At 35.6% G+C, this 22,373-nt stretch overlaps 1 protein-coding gene across 1 annotated transcript in view; it reads right to left on the bottom strand.

Annotated features, from left to right (window-relative positions):
• The window catches only part of LOC142352030 (5'-3' exoribonuclease 2-like), a 93,260-nt gene that overhangs the window by 10,596 nt on the left and 60,291 nt on the right, over positions 1-22,373 (bottom strand). The window contains exons 14-18 of the mRNA XM_075404370.1: positions 9,677-9,922; positions 9,120-9,192; positions 8,607-8,809; positions 1,501-1,580; positions 888-1,013 (exon numbers count right to left, since the gene is read on the bottom strand). Of these exons, the coding sequence (XP_075260485.1) occupies positions 888-1,013; positions 1,501-1,580; positions 8,607-8,809; positions 9,120-9,192; positions 9,677-9,922 (728 nt within the window). The remainder of the gene's footprint in view (positions 1-887; positions 1,014-1,500; positions 1,581-8,606; positions 8,810-9,119; positions 9,193-9,676; positions 9,923-22,373) is intronic.

Here is a 22,373-nt window from a genome sequence, read left to right as displayed (position 1 = left end):
TATGACTTAATGAACGGGCTTTATATGTTTATCCCGTTTCTTTTGATTTTGCTCTTTTGACATTGACCGTGTTCACTACATAGTGTAATTCAATGCGTGAAAGAATTTAAAATCCATTCAGTTGAAACAGTGAGTGAAGTAAGCAGAAGTCAATTGTAAAAATTGTCACTTATGTATAACGAAAAACGTGATCAAAAGGTAAAGCGAATATAAAAAAAGGAGAGCGCCTTAATAATGCCCGTCGAGAGGCTGACGGCGGCTATTGAAAAACTGCGAAAACACTTTGCTAGAAAATAGATCACGATTTTTTAGATCTGTATACACAAAGAGCCAAGGTATAAAAAACCTCGAAAACATTAACATTCAACAAATGTTTATTTTAATTATCTTGATTTGAACTCGTGCATTTTAAAAAGCTTTAAATCGCCTCCAATTAGATTGAGTCGTCTTCAGTTCACAAAACGCTAATTTGAAGTGAGCGACATTACGGGTTGAAACAGAAAACGACAAAAAAAGAATCCAAAATTATAACATCAGAGCAAACTAAAAATTGGCCGATTTTTGCAGTATTAATGTTATTTCATCGGTAATTTATGTAACTATTGTTATCTCAACGAGGGTTGATTGAAAAATGTAATTGAGAGTTAAGATCACTACAAGAAGTCAATGGCGAAATCCAAGTCCAAACGGTCAAAGCAAATATTTTGCGATACAAAAGACACGATTGATTGACATATTTCTTTTGTGAGCAATGAATAAACTACTTTTCATCGATTTGTAGAAAGAGCTGCTCCAAAAATACTTAAAGCCGCATAAAACAAAGAAGACGATAGTCTGACCGAATGATTTTTATGTCCATCTACAGTGTTAAACACGGCTATACTGACTTGCATCCTGGTAGTATTGTAGCTTTGTAGATATGACTGGGTGGGAAGTAGGGATCTTGGAAGCAGATCTGCAGCACTTTATTGTGGTTCAGGTCCGGCAATTCCGGAATCGGACTCTCAAATGTCCTACATAATAAACACAAAATAAATTCTCTTCAAAACAAGACATGGCCAAAAGTTTAGCAGAAAATTATTGAAATAGCTTTCATTAAGGGCAGCAGTCTCAAACATGGAAAGAACTGAAGATTTAATAAGGTAAAAATTGTAAATTTTCGTGTTCAGTTCAAATCTCTCGTTGCAATCACAACAGTTGCTTAACTTACACAACACTCCAACTGATTAGACTATCTCTTTCCATCACTCTTTTCTCGTCACTCTTCATATAGCAGCGAAGAAAAGTGAGTGGTGGAAAAAGTAGTCTAACCCCAGAGCAGTTTCTCCCATTTTTCACAATTTTTGTTGTATGCATTGGGCGCCAACTAAGTTACTTCATCAATAATTTGCGCAACTGACGCCATCGCATCGAGAGTTGCTCTTTATTACGCCATTGTATAGTGGGAAAAATTTTCCATTCCTAAACAAAAGGGAAATTCAAATTGATCCGATTACTTACGCATCAACCGGAGTGTATTTGGGATCGGGCCAAACTGTACACGCCATTCCGTAGCAAAACTTCGGATCCAAAGACACGTGCTGAAACAATCCATCTACAAAAATGCATAGACCTTCAAAAGTGATACAGAATAATCAGGTTTTTAGCTAAGCATATGAATGTCAGCCGTAGATGGCAAAAAAAATAAACCTAACCCACTAAACGTCGGAAGAATTGCTCACGAACGACAAGTGGGAGCTCTAATCAATTGCAGCCTGCTTCAGTCAGGGAGGGGGGGAGCTTAAATGGGAATAAGAAGTTCAATAGTGGGCTTCAAATAACCTCATTAGAGGTTAACATATACCACTTCTAAGATTTAAAGTAAAAAATGACACCAGTTTTGGCGCAATTTTCATTTGACCTTTAGTATTAAATTGCCGCCAATTGAGTTCAGCTGCTTGAAATTGTGATTGAGAGAGAATTTTAGATCACGCGAAACGCAAAAAGTCAAGGGCGTAAAAGTCACTCGAAAGATCAAAATTGTCAAGCGAAAATTTTGCATAAAAAAGACACACAAATTTACAATAATAGCTATGAAATTCGTTCAAGAGCAATTAAAAATATAACGTAGGCACTCGGTTATTGTGTAGTTGGGTTAGAAGTACAAAATGGGGCAGGTGGGGAGAGGTGTAGTTAAGGGGTTTGCACTTTGGTAGTACAGAGTGACATGCACTGAACATTGCAAAGAACCCGAGTATTCTTTGTGGAGACCCAACGCTCGATAACTTAGTGTTTTGATAACCTAATGCACTAAGTCTAGAAACATGAAATGTTAAAACCAAGGTTCATTGGTATAAAACAATTGTTTTTTTCTCTTTTGAACGTTGATAACATTTGCGTAATGTTGTTGAATTGAATCTAAATTCAATTCCATTGAAACATTGTGTTGAGTAACTCAATGTCAAACGTGAAAGGTCGACTTACGTAAAACCAAAAAAACGTTAACGGAATTTAAAAAAGAGCACCTATATAATAAGCTTTCAGAGGCTGACTTTTAGAAGAAACGTTAAAGAACAGTACTCCTCTTTGATTTGCAACAAAGGCATTTACAAATATACCCGACAGATTAACGGAAAAAGCCGCCGTTGATTCGCATAACAAGGATTGGGATTGGAAGAACAGAAAAAACTAATTAAAAAAGAGACTTTTAAATACAAACAATTTTAAAGTGCGAATTATTTTGATGTCATTTTGGAGCTGAACATACTCCTGTTTTGCAGTGACACGACAAAGGGGCAAGCACCAATACCAATAAGCATTAGAGATGGTAACCAAGAACAAAGTTTGAGTAACGTGCATCTAAAATTGGCCTTTATGGGTTCATCTCGTTTCTAAGTCTGATTTCCTTCTTTGATACACCTCTGTTCATTTTGAATTGCAAGGGGGAGCCTAAATGGGACTATGAAGTTCAATAGTGGGCTTCAAATAACCATATTAGAGGTTAACATATACCACTATTCGGATTTAAAGTAAAAAATGGCACCAGTTTCGGCGCACTTTTCATTTGACTTTTAGTATTAAATTGCCGCAAATTGAGTTCAGCTGCTCGAAATTGTGATTGAGAGAGAATATTAGATCACACGAACGCAAAAACTCAAGGGCGTAAAAGTCACTCGAAAAGTCAGAATTGTCAAGCAAAAATTTTGCATAAAAAGACACGTTTACAATAATTGATATGAACTTCGTTCAAGAGCAATTAAAAATTTAACGTAAGCACTCTGTTTTTGAGTAGTTGGGTTAGAAGTACCAAATGGGGCAAGTGGGGAGAGCTGTAGTTAAGGGGTTTGCCCATTGGTAGTACAGAGTGACATGCACTGAACATTGCCAAGAACCCGACTATTCTTTGTTGAAACCCAAATCTCGATATCTTAGTGTTTTGATAACCTAATGCACTAGGTCTAGAAACATGAATTGTTAAAACCAAGGTTTTTTGATTTACAACGTTTGTTTTTATTTCTCTTTTGAACGTTGATAACCTTTGCGTAAAAGTGTTGAATTGAATCTAAATTCAATTTCATTGAAACATTGTGTTGAGTAATTCAGATGTCAAACGTGAAAGGTCGACTTACATAAAACCAAAAAAAAGTTAACGGAATTTAAAACAGAGCACCTATATAATAAGCTTTCAGAGGCTGACTATTAGAAGAAACGTTAAAGAACAGTAATCCTCGTTGATTTGCAACAAAGGCATTTGCAAATATACCCCGCAGATTTACGGAAAATAGCCGCCGTTGATTCCCATAACAAGGATTAGGATTGGAAGAACAGGAAAAACTAATTAAAAAATTGGTTTTTAAATACAAACAATTTTAAAGTGCGAATTATTTTGATGTCATTTTGGAGCTGAACATACTCCTGTTTTGCAGTGACACGACAAAGGGGCAAGCACCAATACCAATAAGCATTAGAGATGGTAACCAAGAACAAAGTTTGAGTAACGTGCATCTAAAATTGGCCTTTATGGGTTCATCTCGTTTCTAAATCTGATTTCGTTCTTTGATACACCTCTGTTCATTTTGAATTGCAAGGGGGAGCCTAAATGGGACTATGAAGTTCAATAGTGGGCGTCAAATAACCATATTAGAGGTTAACATATACCACTTCTAAGATTTAAAGTAAAAAATGGCACCAGTTTCGGCGCACTTTTCATTTGACTTTTAGCATTAAATTGCCGCAAATTGAGTTCAGCTGCTCGAAATTGTGATTGAGAGAGAATATTAGATCACACGAACGCAAAAAGTCAGGGGCGTAAAAGTCACTCGAAAAGTCAGCAAAAATCAAGCAAAAATTTTGCATAAAAAGACACACGTTTACAATAATTTATATGAACTTCGTTCAAGAGCAATTAAAAATTTAACGTAGGCACTCGATTATTGAGTAGTTGGATTAGAAGTACAAAATGGGGAAGGTGGGGAGTGGTGTAGTTAAGGGGGTTGCACATTTGTAGCACGGAGTGACATGCAGTGAACATCGAAAAGAACCCGAGTATTCTTTTTTGAAACCCAACGCTCGATAACTTAATTGTTTTGATAACCTAATACACTGTCTAGAAACATGAACTGTTAAAACCAAGGTTTTATTGGTTTACATTGTTTGTTTTTATTTCTCTTTTGAACCTTGATAATATTTGCGTAAAGTTGTTGATTTGAATCTAGATTCAATTCTATTGAAACAACGCGATGAGTAACTCAGATGTCAAACGTGAAAGGGCGACTTACGTAAAACGAAAATTAAACGAATTTAAAACTGAAAGCAATTATATATTAAGCTTTCAGAGGCTCACCATTAGAAGAAACGTCAAAAAACAGTACTTCTCTTTCATTTGCAGCGAAGGCATTTACAAACATACCCGGCAGATTAACGGAAAATAGCCGCCTGTGATTCCCATAAAGATAGAGATTGGAAAAACAGAAATTAATTGAAAAAATGATTTTTGTATACAAATAATTTTAAAGTGCGAATTATTTTGATGTCAGTTTGGAGCTGAACAAACTCCTGTTTTGCAGTGACACGACACATTATCAATACCAATAAGCATTGGAGATGGTAACCAAGAACAAAGTTTGAGTAACGGGAATCTAAAATTGGGCTTTATGGGTTCATCTCGTTTCTATGTCTGATTTCGTTCTTTGATACTCCTCTGTTCATTTTGAATTGCGTTACTGAGCAACTTCTTAAAAACACTTTAAACAGGATAAGAGAAAAGTGAAAATAGCCTAGAGAAGACAAAAAGATTTCACACAAAATGTTGAACAAGCTGTCACTAAGGTAAAGCAAAAACATTTTTATTCGACGAATTTTAAAAAGTAGGAACGCTATAATAGCCGGCTGAGAAGCTAATAATCTAACTGTTTTAAATATCGTTTAAGAGCAATTAAACAACCAGCTAACGCTAAGCCAATCGCTATAAAACAACTTATGAACGGTTGGCTTGTCAGACACCAGCTGCGTCCTATGGAGGCTAGCTAAAGCTTGATTGAGGTGGGATGGGCGAGCGGTGGTTTCGATCGGATGTGGTGGGGGCTGAGTGTTGTGTGGAATTATAAGTGAAAAAATGTACAGGGAGATGGACAAGACGGGGTAAGGGGCGCATTGGGGGTTCAAAAATTCTACTATATTCAGTTTCTAGAGTGTAAGCTTAACGCCAATGTCAGCTGACTTAGAATGGATCAAGAAAGGATTATGAATGGATTGGGAAAAGCATTTAGAAAAAAAAGTCGGCGGAAAAAACAGTAAAAACATGATAAATTGCAGCACGTGAACAAAAAAAATCACCATAGAGAAGGCTAATTTTTGTTCACCCACCTTTTCTTACTTTACTTGACAAATCGAGGAAAAAAAGAGCGCAACAATTTTACGCTACAAAACCACTCGCTTTTTCGCTTCACTTGTATCCGCGTGACCAAAATCAGTACTCTAATTTGACTTCAAAAACCATGAAAAGGAGTGAACAGATCTTCAAAGATAGACAGAGCGTCAAAACCATTCAAGTTCTTTGAAATAAAAAAAACATAGCACGACAAGTCTTGACACCAATCAAAGAATTTTCACTGACTAAACAAAAGAAACTAGACCCAGAATTGACTATCAATGAATTAGGAAAACTCAATAGCATTTGAAAAAAATCGAAATAATTGTAAAAACAGAAAAAATCAATGTCAAAATGCCACATATGAACAAACATAGCAGAAAGATTGCGAGAAAATAGCCGCCGTTGACGCGCTTGATGCAGATCGGGACTGACAGAAAAAGGAGAAAAATTGACCGATTTTTTCTGTGTCAAAAATTTTCTAATTTGGAGCGTTTCAGTTAGACTCTAAAATTATACTTCAATCAGCTTCTAAACTGGAAGCTTACAAGCTTAATACCAATGTCAGCTAGCAAACACTCTAATGAACTTTCATAATCTAACTCTCAATGACTTAAAGTCCGGCTTTATCAGTTTACCCAGTCTCCTTTGATTTTGATCTTTCCACTTCGACCGTATTCACTATATTGCGTAATTGAATGGATGAAAGAATTTAAAATACAGTCAGTTGAAACAGTGAGTGAATTAAGTCAGAAGTCACATGAAAATCGTGACTTATTTAAAACGAAAAACGTGATCAAAAGGTAAAGCGAATTAAAAAAAAACATAGCAGTACAAGTCCTGAATTATATAGAAGGACAAATCCTGAAATCTGAAGAATTGCTTTAGCTTTGACCTGACAAAAAGATAAGCCGTGTTAGATGTCCAATGAGAGCAATTAGTTTGACACCATTGCGATTAAGCAATTTCACCACAAGAACGAAAATGCAAGCAAGACTAAAAAATCAGATCTTTTTTAAAGACATGGTAAAAATCAAAAAACGACTTCTAAGAACCAATGCCAATAACTAAATTCTCTTGTTTTTCTCCCTTTCAATCAATAAAACCTGTCAAAAATGAGTTTAAGTGATAAGACAGTAATAACTTCAATAAAAACTTGCAAAATTCACTAACAGTTATTCGGGCAGCGTATAAGTCGAGGAAAGCAATAGCTATGATTTGCAACGCTTCAAAACAAAAAGAAATACTTTTTTACAAAAGCAATGAAAACGGTCAATGATGAGAAAGATAAGATAAAAAAGTTAACCACAAAAACTCGCAAACTCAAAAATTCTATAAAATTTTATGAAAACAATTGATGCCAAAGTCAAAGAAAGCATCAGGTTTGAACAGAAACTTTTAAATCGAGTAAAATAATCCCTATTAGCACCCTATGGTGCCTGTTATTAAAGGAATAAACAATAAAACAACAAAAATTACAAGTATCACAAAAATTCAGAAATTAACTTTTGAAAAAAAAGTAGTGTCAAAGTCATGAAAACTAATAAGCTATGAACTCGGACCATTAATTAGATTCTTTTGCGCCTCATAATCAACCAATCAGAGCTGTCATTGATGATTCTAAGAGATAAAACAACAGAAATGATTTTTGAAAAAGCAAAATCAAATATTCTTTAATGTTTTTGTTCAGTTCAAAAAAATTTTCAGCTGCCCCTTGATGAACGCCAGCAATTTCAACTAGGCCCAATTAGAACACATATGTATCATAATAAAAGAACTCAAGGAAAATAAACTTTTTTGTAAAGAAAGTCTAATCGACGCACGTGGAAAAAAAACTCCCTCTCCGAAACTGAAAATTTGTTCAAACTCAAATTTCTGACTCCACTTTAAAGGTAATTTGAAGAAAAATCACGCCTTAAAGCTTCTTTTATTGTCGCTCACTTTAGTACTTCAGCGTAACTAAAATCACCACTCTCATTTGTTCACTGACGTGGAAAAAAAACGAGAAAAGCGTGAATAGATCCTAAAAAAAGACAGCACACCAATACAATCCAAATCCTTTGGATTGTAAAAAGGAGAGCGCCTAAATAATTGCCGCTGCGTGCTGACGGCGGCTATTAAAAACCACTAGCGAGAAAGTGAATTTTTGTCCAAACACCGTTTTCTCACTCTGCTTTGAAATTAGAGCGCAACAATTTTACGCCTCAAAACCACTTGCTTTTTCACTCCACTTCCTGTTTCGAGGTGGCCACAATCAAAACTACAATTGGACTTGAAAAATCATCAAAATGTTCAAACAGATCTCAACTAAAGACAGCGCCCTAATACAATTCAAATCTTCCAATTGTAAAAAGGAGAGCGTCTAAATATTAGCCGTTGAGAAGCTGACGGCGGCTATTAATCAGTGATCTGACTGTTAGATTTATATTTTGAAATAAACTTTACTCATATTATTATCCTTATTATGAACAGCTCGTATATAAAAAATTGCTTTAAAGACCAACCGGGCCAAGCAATTGCTGCAATTCATATTCAGGAGATAACTGCAATTATATGAATACTCGATATAACTCTACGTCAGTCATTTTCAAGATAAGGCACTGAAATCTCGGGTCACTGGTTGCCTCAGTAACATGATCTCAACTTCTAAAGAATGAACTCAACTCTTACGCAGTCAACATCGAGTCACTTTATATTCGCCTAAGCTGAGATCCTCAGCAACCAGGACAGAGCCTAGAAATAGTCTTACATTACACACCTGTTTGTCTTTGTCAGCCCTGCGAGGGTTGAACCCCTCGTAGATGCCCTTTATGAAGTTATAGGCGGGGTGGTACTGAGAGAAGAATATATTGTCACAGCCGTAAGTGTTCCGTCTAGTCTCGTCCTGACTCAGATCTGGGTAGACAATGTCTAATGTGGCTAACAGTCTCCTTTCGTCCACAAAAGGCAAAAGGGCAACTCCTGCAAGGACAAATCAGAGGTGAATTATGGCAGCAAAAAATGTTTGTTCACAGGGGGAAAAGAAAGTTAAAACCTTGCAATGTAAAGTTAAATTGCAATGTAAGCACTATCTTTCAAGATTATTATCTTTTGATAGGGATATCATTTTGATGTTTATTAATACCTTTTGATTTTTGTACTTCTGGGAAGATTGCCTCAAAAGCCAAAAAGGTTCATGGTTGGTGCAATCTTTACCCAATCAACAATTTTGACTACTTTAGAAAATCATTCAAAGAAACCAACCTCAACCCAATTCTAACAAATGACTTACCTTGCCAGGCAAATTTCTTCCCATTGAGATCTATCTTGAAATCTGTCGGGTACATGTCAATTATCGGCGAATCCTAAACAAAGGCAGTCCTTTTCAGCTTTTATTGCTACTGCAACTGAATCTTGAAATGAATTTAAGATTGCATGAGCTTCTCTTTCGCCGCCACCGTTGCAATAAACAACTGAGGAGTTATACAATTCTCGAAGGGATCTTTTCCGTTTGTTCCCCCCCCCCCCCCAGTACGTTACGCACCCACGTTACAGAGCACGTGCCATTAGTTAGTAAATTATGGTAAATCATAGCGCGTGCCTCTGAGAGTGCAAATAATGTACACCCACTAAATTAGGGTGGGCGCACAACCGGAAAACATACTCTTAAAGAAATAGCATCTGTTATTGATCTTTTGCGAATCCTTTTGCCGTTTTCCGCTTAAAACTCTAAGCAGGAACAAGAAGCTAACTTGCAAAAACATAAACACGAATCCTCACAACTGCTTATACATGGGGAAAAGTCATCAAACCGATTTTCACCAAAAAGCAACTGACTAAATGACCAACCGGTTTGGACATTAGGCGTCTCCAAGAAGCGGGCAAAAAATTTCCACTGGCAGCCGGGAATACACCCATCAACTGCTCCAGAGGTTGGAATGGCTTCCCGATGTCAAAGGAGTTGTCCACTTTAACTATGTCTATAAAATCAGAGGCGAAGGGTGCGTAGTGGAACGGGTAGAACCACTTCCAAGAGGGGCATCCCTGGTAATAGTAGCGCAGCACCCAGCACAGACCAAGCACATACGCGTGACCCTACAATACATCAAACAACAATTAGTCAGCTTTTGCAAAGATATATGTTAGTACGTGGTGCGACCCACAAAAAATGTTAGAAAAAAGTACATTCAAAGTACGTTCATTTGAGAAACCGGCCTGCCGATTTTTCAATGCAAGATTTTTTTTTTTTAAAAAAAAACTGATTTCGCAGAAAAAAATTGAGAAACATCAAAATTATCTTTGAATTCAATCGAAATACTTTCTTTCTTTTAGCCTTCATTAAATAGGGTCCTTATTCATTTTGGATGAAATTGCTGACAAGCAAAAATAGCCATGCTGAAAAATGGCTAATATTAAAACATTTTGTCGGCACATTGCTGGAAAAAAGACGCCGTTGAGCCCCAGTGGGATGGAAACAAAGAAAATATACAAATTGACAGGCTTTTAAGTGCAGAAAACTACTCTAATTTGGGGTGCCTTATATTACACAACTATACCTGATTCAACTTCTTAAAAGAAGGCTATTGAGCCTAATACTAATGCTAGCTACTATCCTCTATAATGGTTGCATTAGATAAACTAATGCAATATGACTTCATGAGCGGGCTTTATCGCTTCTTTTGATTTTGCTATTTTGACCTTGACCGTATTCACTATATTGCGTAATTCAATGAGTGAAAGAATTTGAAATTGATTTAGTTGAAACAGTGAGTGAGGTAAGTCAGGAGTCAAACGTGAAATTCGCGACTGAAAACACAGCTGAACAAACATTGAACTACAGTCCAAAGCAATAATTATCTAATGAACAGAGCATCGAAAAATTTGCAGCAACAATATGAAAAAAGATTTGACCCTCAACAAAGCGCACAACCTATATGGGCAAAAATCCAAAAATTCAGGGAGTAAAAATAATAATAATAATAATAAAAATAATACTTAATAAAACAATTGACGCTAAACAGTATGCGCATGACAAATACCAAACTTGCGGAAATTGAAGAGAAGAGAAAGTATCAGGAGCATACCATACAACTTCAAATGGCTACATGACGTCTTTAGAGGCTATTGTATGCCACTATTAGAATTCAAAGTGAGAAATAAAATCAAAATGGGCGCAATTTTATTTGACTCTTAAAAAACTGCTACCTACTGAAATCATCTGGAGAAACTGTGAAAAGCGAATTTTAGGTCATGGAAAAAGGGTGTAAACATCACCCTAGAAAGAAAATGGTTGAGCTAAAAATTTTCATAAAACAAACCGACTATCTTCGACCAAATTGCTCTCGAACGACAGGTGCGTCAATTTATTTCAGAGAGGGCTGAAGCCTAGATAGTTTAATATGGGCGCAAACATTCGACCGAGGAGGGGTTCGAACCCCAAAACCACGGCGGAACAGAATGAATCATTTACCACTCGGCCACCAGCTTGGATAGCTCATCTTACAATCGCTTTTCTTCAAGCAAGACTTCATTTTTAGGTCAAGCAAAAATCTAGAGGTAAAGCGAGAAAAGAAATATTGAAATAATGGTCCAGAACAAAACAGTCCAGCAAAAATTCTATTAAAAACACATTAACGACAATTGCTTCAGGCTTCGTTCAACAGCCATTCAAAACATGACCGACTAACGTCGGGTGAATTGCTCTCAAACCACCGGCAAGCGGTTGGCTCCGTCAGTAGCTCGCGACGGTTTAGTGAAGGGGATCTTTTGACTGCACGGGACCCTTATGGCCTGAACAATGTGCACGGGTGGGGATTGGCGGCTGATTTGGGGAGCGTGGTTGGGTGGGGGAATCAATTTCACACCATGAGTATAAGTCTCCGAAACAGTTTCTGTGAATCGCATACTTGGAGACTAGCGAGCTGAAAGGCTCTAAGAGATATTAATGCCCCTGGGTGCTACCTTCATCCCGTTACTATAGACAAAAAGTTTAATGCGTCAGACGAAAAACCGCTCAAGCGAAAAATCGGATGAAAAAAGACAAACAAGATTAGTATAATTGCTAAACTTCGTTTGAGAGCAATTACCAACGATTTCCTAAAAATGCTAGTTAGGTCAGTCATTGATGATAAAACATTTCTTTACAATTCAGCGTTAATGAGGGTAATAGATGATGACATCACGCCACTTAGCAACAACTGATGTGCGGCATCAACAAAAGAGATAAGGAAAGAGAGAGAGATAGTGTGAAAGATAAAACGTGAACAAGAAAGAGAAGGAAAGATACATAAACCAACAGACAGGGATTAGCAAAATAAAATTTTAGAACACGAGATACGATTCTGCAACTTTTAGTTTTCTAGCCTTGTTAGTAAATGAATCAAAAAGAAAAAACATACCCGGCAGATTGACGGAAAATAGCCGCCGTTGATTCCAATAAGCATGATTGGGATTGAACGAATAGAATATATTGAAAAAAAAAGATTTTTGTACAAAAATATTTTTTAAGTCCGATTTATTTTGATGGCATTTCGTAGTTGAACATATTTCTGTTTCTTAGAGAGAGGCTACAGGGGCTACTATCAACACCAATAAGCATTAGAGGTGGTAACTAAGACTTATAGGAACGACGTTCAAATAGCGGGCATCTAAAATTGGGCTTTATGGGTTTATCCCGTTTCTATTTCTGACTTCAATTTTTTATACCGACTCTGTTCATTTTTAATTGCTTTGCTTAGCGACTGATGTTCAAACTCACTTTTAGCAGAATGAGAGAAGAGGGAAACTAGCCTAGAGAAGTCAAAAAGATTTCACGCAAAATGTCGAAAAAGCGGCAAAATGATAAAGCGAAAAAAAGTTTGACGAAGTAAAAAAAAATACGAGCGCAATAATAGCCGGCTGAGAAGATGAGGGCGGCTATTAAAAACTCCTAAGTTGCATAAACTTGAAAGAAAAATTTCCAGACTACGCAGTGAAAAAATGTTCCATAACATGTTTGTCTCGGGAGTTCTGTCATTTAAAATATCTGCAAGACTTAAAAATTTCGTTGGCCAGTAATGATCGTTAAACTCAGAAAAGGACAAAGGATTTTAAAAAATTTTTTAAAACAATTGCAAATTTTTTAAAAAATCTTGCTACAATTCGTGATATTAATGTCTTCAGGAACCACTTCATTGTCTCAAGAGACTATCCAGTATCCCTATTCCAAGTTTGGAGTACCGAAACATATGGCTCGTAAAATGGTCAAAAAAGTACTTATTTCTTGCAAAATATCTTTATCAAAGATCCTTATCACACAGCCTCAATGTTAGACTGGTCCAACACAAAATTCGGAAAAGAACGAAAAATTGCAAAATTTTGGGCTCAAAAAATCCTGAAAATGACCTAACTTTAAAAAACGGCCTTCCACCAAAACGACCAAGTACGTTGAATTGTAAAAAAAGGTTCCAAATTGTCAGATAAAAACCGTTGAGAGGATAACGGTGGCTCTAAACATCACCACTTAGAGTGAGGTGAATTCCTATCAAACGCTCGGCGAGTTGTTTACATCGTTGGTAGGGGGTTCGTGTGTGAGTGAGAAGGGTCAAGAACTACCCTTCACGCCATGAATTAATCTCTCCGCAACAGTTTCGTTGAACAGCCCATAGAGACGAATAAAGCGTAAGGCTATCAGAGAGCTGCTCGTACCGTTAATGCCCTCTGGGCTTTCCCGTTTATCCCGTTCTTGCAGACGTAACTTGAAAGCGTTAAGACAAAATTCAGTGGAGCGGAAATTATAAGAAAGAACAATTAGAAAGAACAAATGAAGGCAAGATTCAGAAATTCACTAATATACCCGGCAGATTGCCAGAAAATAGCCGCCATTGATTCCCATAACCAAAATTGGGATTGAGAGAAAAGAAAAAACTAATGAAAAAAAATGATTTTTGTACACAAACAAATTTAAAATGCTACCTATTTTGATGTCATTTTGGAGCTGAACATACTCCTGTTCCGTACTGAGACACAGGGGCTACTATCAATGCCAATAAGCATTAGAGATGGTAACTAAGAATAAATTTCGAGACAAATTTCAGACTTAAATAGTTTCACTGGCTCAAAAAGATCCATAAACTTGGAACATGCTAATAATTTTCAGAAAATTTGAGAAAAATTTAAATTTTATCAAACAAATGCTTTAACTCGTGTGAAAATTTGATACTCATTCCATTACCTCAGGCAACTATGCAGTAACTTATTATCACACCCTAGAGGAGGTTCCTGGACCCATGATGCAGGACAAACTCAGAAAATTTCAAATATTTTCAAAAAACTTGAACAATTTGCCTTCATTTCCTATAAACTTTTCGAGGTTTTTGATGGATCGAAATTTCTTTCCTCACAATTTTAAGAAGCTGAACTCAATTCGAAGAATTTTGACCATTTTGACCATTATCAATTAGTCTCATTGATGACCAGTCTAATCGGATGCTGATGATATATAGGTCAGCCTACTTGATGACTTGAATTCATAGCAATGTTTTCGCTGATTTTGAAAATATTAGTTTTCAAAAACATTTTTGAGTTTTACATCTTTTTCCCCACCAAATTCCCACAGCACTTTAAAGGTTGCTTGAAAATCGCGCTTCAAATTTACTCTCTTTTTCACTCTCTTTATTACTCCAGCGAGACTACAATCGCCACTCTGGTTAAACTTCTGGTTCGCATCAGAAGTTGACAAAAAATGAACCAATTTTAACAGCGCCCCAATACAATCCAAGGTCACTAAAACTTCGGGGCAGAGAACTTCGTTTGAAAGATTGAGCTCAGACTAAAAGAACTGAAAACCTAATTTTTTGTATTAAAATCAGTGTCGTATAGGACAAAAAGTTTGAAACAAAAAATTCACTTTTGTAAGTCTAAGTTCACTTTTGTAAGTCTTTCACTTTTGTAAGTCTAAGTTCAATCTTTCAAACTAAGAAATTTAACTAAGAAATCTAACTTGAATCAAACCGCTATAAACAATCAGCTGCTTCACTATCGGAGACGGAGACATTTCAACTCCTGTTTATTTTTTTTTAAAAAGAGTTTTCTGAAAAATTGCACTCACCTTCAATTTTAAAATAAATTCAACACTTTCGTACCCTTTGGTTCTCTAAATACGTTAGAACAAAATCTTAGACTCCATCAGACCTCGTGCCCAGCACCGAGCGACTAACAATTTGTTCTAACATATACTAGGAAAAGGCAACAAACATAGCTGGCAGATTGCCAGAAAATAGCCGCAATAGATTCGTAGACCGGCACTCTAAAAAAACAGTAAAAAAGACAGACCAAAAAAATTCGTCTTTTCATTGAAGGCTGATATGTTATATTTTGATTTAAAATCTGTATAAGTTATTACTGCCTCTATTAGCTGATCTCAAATAACCTTCCTTTAGTGTGATACACACCCATTTGACCTTATCTCTTTGAATTAAAGTAAATAAAAGTCAATTTCAAAGTGAGGAAGTCATTTTTGAGAGTGAGGTAAGTCAAGTGTGACCAAAAATTTAATCACGCGCATGAACAAAAAAACTAGCTCCACTAAGAGCGAAAAATGACGTCACACATGCAATTCAGTTGAAATTGAATGAACGAATGAACAAAAAATGGCTGTGACGTCATATGGTCGTAACAAAAATCATGACGACGAAATAAAAAACAGCCGGAAGAATTCCGGAAGCGACTCGAAGCACCAAAACTTCACAAAAAGCTGAAGCCATTACCTTTTGTATCAAACCATTAACTCATTACCTCCGCGGGTTTGATCTAAAAATCGGTGAAATTTAAACGACTGTCACCAAGAGAAAGAAAGTGCAGCAAAATTTTATTATTAAAAACGTTTGGTAACGTTAAAAAAGTCTAAAAATTTTTAGGATGGTCAAAAAACTAATAACCTGACAAAACTGACAGGGCCATCAATTGCCCTCAGATAATTATTGATTCTAATCTCAAAAAGATCGCGAAAGCAAACGGCAGATAAAAACTTTTCAAAAAAGACAGGAAAGTCAAAATTATTCAAAAAAGAGTGCTCAAACTTAAGAATCAGAGAACCACTACAATTAGATTTCTAATCACGGCAATTAAGACAAAAATAATACATGATTCTTCCTTGTTGTATATATGCTAGACAACATGATTTCATACTAATTCAAAAAATAAATTAATTATAGAAAAACAAAAGCAACAGAATAATATTAAAAGGCAAACAATCGTCTTAAAACAATACAAGCCCGGAAGAAAATTGCAATGAATAGTAGTAAGTCGAAATGTTGGAAAAGATTTTCTAGCAAACTCCCAGTACTGCCTTATTTTGAATTAAATCAATTGCAAACTAATTCAAAAAATAAATTAATTATAGAAAAACAAAAGCAACAGAATAATATTCAAAGGCAAACAATCGTCTAAAAACAATACAAGCCCGGAAGAAAATTGCAATGAACAGTAATAAGTCGAAATGTTGGAAAAGATTTTCTAGCAAACTCCCAGTACTGCCTTATTTTGAATTAAATCAATTGCAAACCGAAGAAACCAAGATCTAAGAAAAAGCTGAATTCATTCAATTTTTTAACAACTGAAAAAATCAATATACCGAATACAAAAGTAGGTGCCAGGACAAAACTAGAATGATGCAAACGCGAATGTGAAGAATGTAGACACAATGTTAGGAACACCATAACAAAAAGACCAATTCTTGATTTTTGAAAGTTAAAAATCAAATTTAAAAAATCAAAAAAAAAAACGAGTACATTTCATTGATCAGCATTCGAGACATAGAAAAGACAACGAGTCATTCGAGACAAAAATCCAACCTGCTGAACAGAATAAAACAAGAAAACGCAGAATTCAGACATACGAAACAATGAAACATTTTGCAAAAAAGTGGTCAAAAAATATTTAAGAGTGCATTTATGAAAAAAATTTATCTGTTCTTTCAAAAACATAACAACAAAAAAAGATTGAATTTTTATTGAAACGAAATTAAAGTCCCTCATGTTCCCCAAAATACTATTTCTAGTAATTAAAAGCAAAATACAAACAAAAAACTGAAAAAAATTGGCAAAAAACTACGAAAATCGAATTAGCAAATGTACAATTTTATGAAACAAAATTACATCGAGGTAGAAAGAGGCATTGGGTATATGAATTATCAAAGGGAAGTTGCCATAGTAACTGATTTTTGACAAAAAACAGCTAAAACATCCAAAAATGAATAAATTAATAGAAAAAAAGCCAAAAATTAACTAAAAAAATCAAGAAATATGTGCCAATTTCGCATTTGAAACGCAATTTCAGGCTATGCAAAATACTGTGCTATCAATTTCCGTGGTTACATTTCAACATAGCATCGATTAAAAATTATTTCTACAAAAAACCAAATTACAAGCAAAAAAACTAAGCCACTTAGACGAAAAAACGGCTAAAAACGGTTATCTATATGTGCCATTCAGTCAAAAACTACTTTTCAATGTCAAAAAGTCATTCACTAAACGCAACGCATGATCAAAAAACTTCTCTCGCTCAGAAAAAATTAGTTCACACTGCAATTTTACTCGCTTTCGCTTTTAGGTCAAAACATTGTCTGAACGAATAGTACTTCCGGTAAAAAAAAAAACCTTAAGAAAACCAATACTCCTCTTCGAGTCGTAAAAAACCAAGAGAAGGCCAATAATAGCCTCAGCTATCGCTGTGCGGCTATTAAAAATTAGTTTGAGCGTTGCAGGGTTGAATTTAACAGAAACGAGCCTCAGATTACTAACAAACAACCACTAGTACAAAATTCTGAGTGGCATAGAAACCTCCCTAAACCTAAACTAACCTTAAACCATAAATTTATGCCTCCTTATCAGTTTCGGTAATCCAGACTCAGAAAAAACAGTTCCTACAGAACTGGACAGCGACTTTATAGCCACATGCATTGCCAGCTTATCCGGTTTCTGAGGATCAAAATTTAAAAAATATATAGGCAGAAAATCGCATAAAAACACCATCATGGCCCAATTACTTGCAACGTCTTGTTACAGAGCAATTGCTCTAACTCAAACACTACTTTGTACTCTTGCCACTCTTTACTAAAATTTACTTTACGTCAATCCCAAGCAATAAAGCAGGTCTGATGTAAAAATGCTGTACTTCATTTGTACTCTTTGTAGAGGACAACTTACTGATTAGAATATCATTAGAGATATCAACTGTTTTACTCTAGTACGGATTAACCTTTGCATATATGCGGTCTTAACAATTCAATCATAACCAACTAGCTCCGGGAGAAATTCATCCAACGACATGCTTGGTTTTGTAGTCGGCAGCTGACGCTAAAGGAACCTAGCTTCAATGGTTGGTAACAGCGACTTATTGACTTCGGACTTGACTATTTTATTCCGTTTTTGAGAACAATGGTTAGACACACAAAATCGGCCTAGCAAAAAAGAACGCTTACATAAAAACAGACCCAAATAACTGCTACAGCTTCATAATCGCATAGAAATCCGTCTCGACTTCTCAGTAAAGACATTTTACAGCAGGCAAAAGATTGTCCAGACAATGTGATTTTTTAATTATTAAATAATTATTAAAACACAGCTGGCAGATTGCCAGAAAATAGCCGCAATAGCTTCATAGATCTGCCGTCTCAAAAAACAGTAAAAAGACAGACCGTCTTTTCATTGAAGGCTGATATGTTATTTTTGACGAAAAATCTGTATAAGTTTTTGCTGCATCTATTAGCTGCTCTCTAATAACCTTCAATTAGAGTGACACACACCCATTTGACCTTATCTCTTTGACCTAAAGTAAATAAAAGTCAATTTCAAAAGTGAGGAAGTCATTTTTGTGAGTGAGGTAAGTCACGTGTGACCAAAAATTTAATCACGCAAATGAACAAAAAAAACTCGCTCCACTAAGAGCGAAAAATGACGTCACGAACTCACTTCGGTTGAAATTGCATGAACAAATGAACAAATAGCAGATTTGAAGTAGTTGTGACGTCATATGCTCGTAACAAAAATCACGACGACGAAAAAAAAAACATAGCAGGACAAGTCCTGACTTACAACTCAAAGAATTTTCATTGACTAAACAGAAAACTAGACAAAGAACGGACTATGAATTGATTGGGAAAACCATTTAGAAAAAAAAATCCGATCCAAAAAATCGAAAAACTGTATAAATCAAAGTGAAATTGCCGCATGTGAACAAAAAACCACTAGCGAGCAAGCGAATTTTTGTTCAAACACCGTTTTTTCACTCTAATTTAAATTTACAGCGAAAAAATTTCACGCCGCAAAACCACTCGCTTTTTCGCTCCACTTCCTGTTTCGGCGTGGCCAAAATCACTACTCCAGTTTGACTTCAAAAATCATGAAAATGTGTGAACAGATCTTAAAAAAAACATAGCCGGAAGAATTCCCGAAACGATTCGAAGGAGAAAAATGCCCATAAGTAGTAAGGTGTCTTACTGGGCACGCAACGGGGGTGGACATTTGGGTGTTACTGTGTTCGCAACGGGGGGGGACACGAAAAATTTTTTCGAAAAGTTGATAGTTTTTGGCGTTTTGGCAAGAGCGGTGGAAAACGCCAAAAACTATCGTCTTTTCGAAAAATTTTTTCGTGTCCCCCCCCCCGTTGCGAACACAGTAACACCCAAATGTCCCCCCCCCCGTTGCGTGCCCAGTAAGACACATTTTTGGCAAATTTCTGAATTTTTTGACGTTTTTTGGTAGGTTTGGTTTGTTTTATATGTTAGTCGGGAAAAAGCACTGCTGTTCCAGTGGTTGTCATTTTGTAATCAGCCCAGGTGAGCCTCATCAGTAAAAAAAATTTTTTGAAAAAAAATTGAAAAAAAAAATGAAAAATTCAAAGTGTTAAAATTGCATGAATTGTATTTTGCGCTGGGTTTCAGGTCTCAAAGACGATTTTTTGTTGACCTCATCTCACCTGGTGGGCCTAATAATTGAAAAAAAACTTTGAAAAATTTTGGGAAAATTCAAAAATTTTGAAGTACTAAAATTGTGTGAAATGAATTTTGCGCTGGGTTTCAGGTCTCAAAGGCGATTTTTTGTTGACCTCATCTCACCTGGTGGGCCTAATCATTGAAAAAAAACTTTGAAAAATTTTGGGAAAATTCAAAAATTTTGAAGTATTAAAATTGTGTGAAACACAATTTGCGCTGGGTTGCAGGTGTTAATGTTAATTTTTTGTGGACATCATTTTACCTGGTACTAAGATTATATCAAATGTTTTATAACCAAAAACTGTCATCAATAGGTTGTTGACTGTTTGTAGTATTCTTTATGTCTGTTACTATCAGTCAGTACTCTCAAATACTCTTATAACCCTTTATTTGATGATGCATGAGAATAAAATATAGTAATAGGCAAGGAGGTGAGTGGTTGTTGCTATGCATGTGTTGTTGTTAGAACTCTCTGTGTCATCAATCTATTTTTAGAATATAATGTATACTATGACTAACTACTATAGTCACTGCCGAAGGTCATTATACTCGAGTAGTTGTCGTATTCCATTGTGATTGGGAGACCGATCGACCGAGAGTGTCTATGATTTACTTTTGAATAAGTTTACATGTTCAACTGTCTGCATTGGGTGGTTTTGTTATTACAGTTTAACACAGTACTTGTATAGCAATAGAGCAAACTTATAAGAATTTGTTTGAGTTTCAGTTTGAGTTTGAGTTTGATTTGTAAACAAACTATGCCAGCGGTTGACGATTGTTCCTTCTTTGACTTTTCTCACGATATTACATGTACAGAAAAACGTACTGTAGTTGCTTGTGTGAAAACTTATGACTCTACTGGAACATATATAACGGTAAAACTTTTAAAAAAAAGATAACTTCCGTGATCAAACCCAAGACAAAAGAAACAATTGTAACTGTGATGGTTTCAAGTTCAACCAGAGAATAACACTATCTTTAGCCGAGTTTGAACAATTATCTCAAAGCTACAATTCACTCTGTGAAAAACTAAGGACCGGACAATCAGAACAACCTATCAAAAAAGAACACAATAAGATAACGGGAAGGAAACGACGTTATCAGTTTGCGTTCTCACCGGAGACGAATAGCTTTAATTCAACTCAGGTTGCTGGTCGATCAAAGAAGAAAGCGAAGAAAAGTTCTGAGAGCGACACACAGTATTGAAAATGGTTGAGGCAATGTTTGAACGAACACCTGAATTCTTTCGACAGTTTCGAAAGAAATTTCACTATTTTATCTGCAAAGTGAGCCAATATTTGATACTAAAGAAATCAACAACAGTTTTGCTTACAGTTTGCATGAGAATAACAGCTTTTGTAGAATAAAAGAACAACACTATCATGTTATTGCAGCTTTGGATCAAGTAACAGAGGCTTTCAAAAAAAATTCTTCAAAACCCTATTCTATACCTTGCCTATACACATGTTTCAGACTTCTACTCCACAAAACACAATCTGTCAACATCACTTTTCACGGTGAAATTTTTGAGAAGTTGCAGCAAGCAGTCATTTACAATCACCAACATCAGCTAGATTTATATAGCTCCAAAAGAAAGCTTCCAAATATCTTTGAACTGGAGACTGTCAAAGAGAATGTTCAAGTTCAAACTGATTTCTTACCAACTTGTACTTTTAACCAATTTTTAAGTATTTATCAGAACAGTTCTTATGCAGAATTTTCAAAAATTATTGATATTATTATTAGTGGATATGGCTCCCTGAATGTTGATAATGAGAATGTAAAATGTAACTTTCGATTTGAATTAAAAAATAAATCCTACTTGTTTTATTAAAAAATGAGTGATCTAGCATCAAGGGGAAAAAGTAACGAATTTATGAAAACAGTTGATGCTAAAAAATTTAAATTGATTGATTTGTTCTACATCATATGCTTAGCAAATCGTAGTAAATCATCATCATTCATGTAGTGTACAAACGGATAGCTATATGTGAAAATAATATGAGCAATATAAATACAAAAGAGTCCACACAGTTTGGAGTTTGGGCTCTGAATTGGTTGCAATCTGAGACACTGAACGACTTCTTCTTCGAAGTAGAACTGCAGCAGTCGAGTGTATACAAAATGGTAGCAATCCAGTGCTTGCCCAAGTGGATCAGCAAAGTACATTGTTTTTTTATAATTACAAATCAGTAGCCAATGACTACCCGATGATGTTGATATTGAGGCATTGACCACAGCAAAGCAATTTTCTGGCACTCTTGGAAAATTGTCAGCTGCAAAAACTCCACAAAACTTGTGCTTCAGATGAAAACATTTATTTACTAGATAAGTTATCTCAAAATTATCCATCAACAGGATATGTAATAACCGAGTTTTTGGTTACTTTTCGTTCAGAGTTGACGTAAAAAGTTGAACTTCGTTCGCCTAGGAATAAAATTTCAACGTTGTCACCCAAAGGTGTTCCAAAAGTGAGCTCCACTGAAATTGAACAATTTGTTAATTCAGGATGAATAAAATCGTGTGAAGCCTCCTGTGTTGAAGTAAGGTCAAAGGCCAAAATAAAGTGATTTG

The sequence above is a fragment of the Convolutriloba macropyga genome, chromosome 13 (genome assembly GCF_964194025.1).
Source record: "Convolutriloba macropyga chromosome 13, txConMacr16.3, whole genome shotgun sequence".
In the NCBI taxonomy this organism is placed as follows: Eukaryota; Metazoa; Xenacoelomorpha; order Acoela; family Convolutidae; genus Convolutriloba; species Convolutriloba macropyga.
This window is presented reverse-complemented; position numbering and strand designations above follow the sequence as displayed.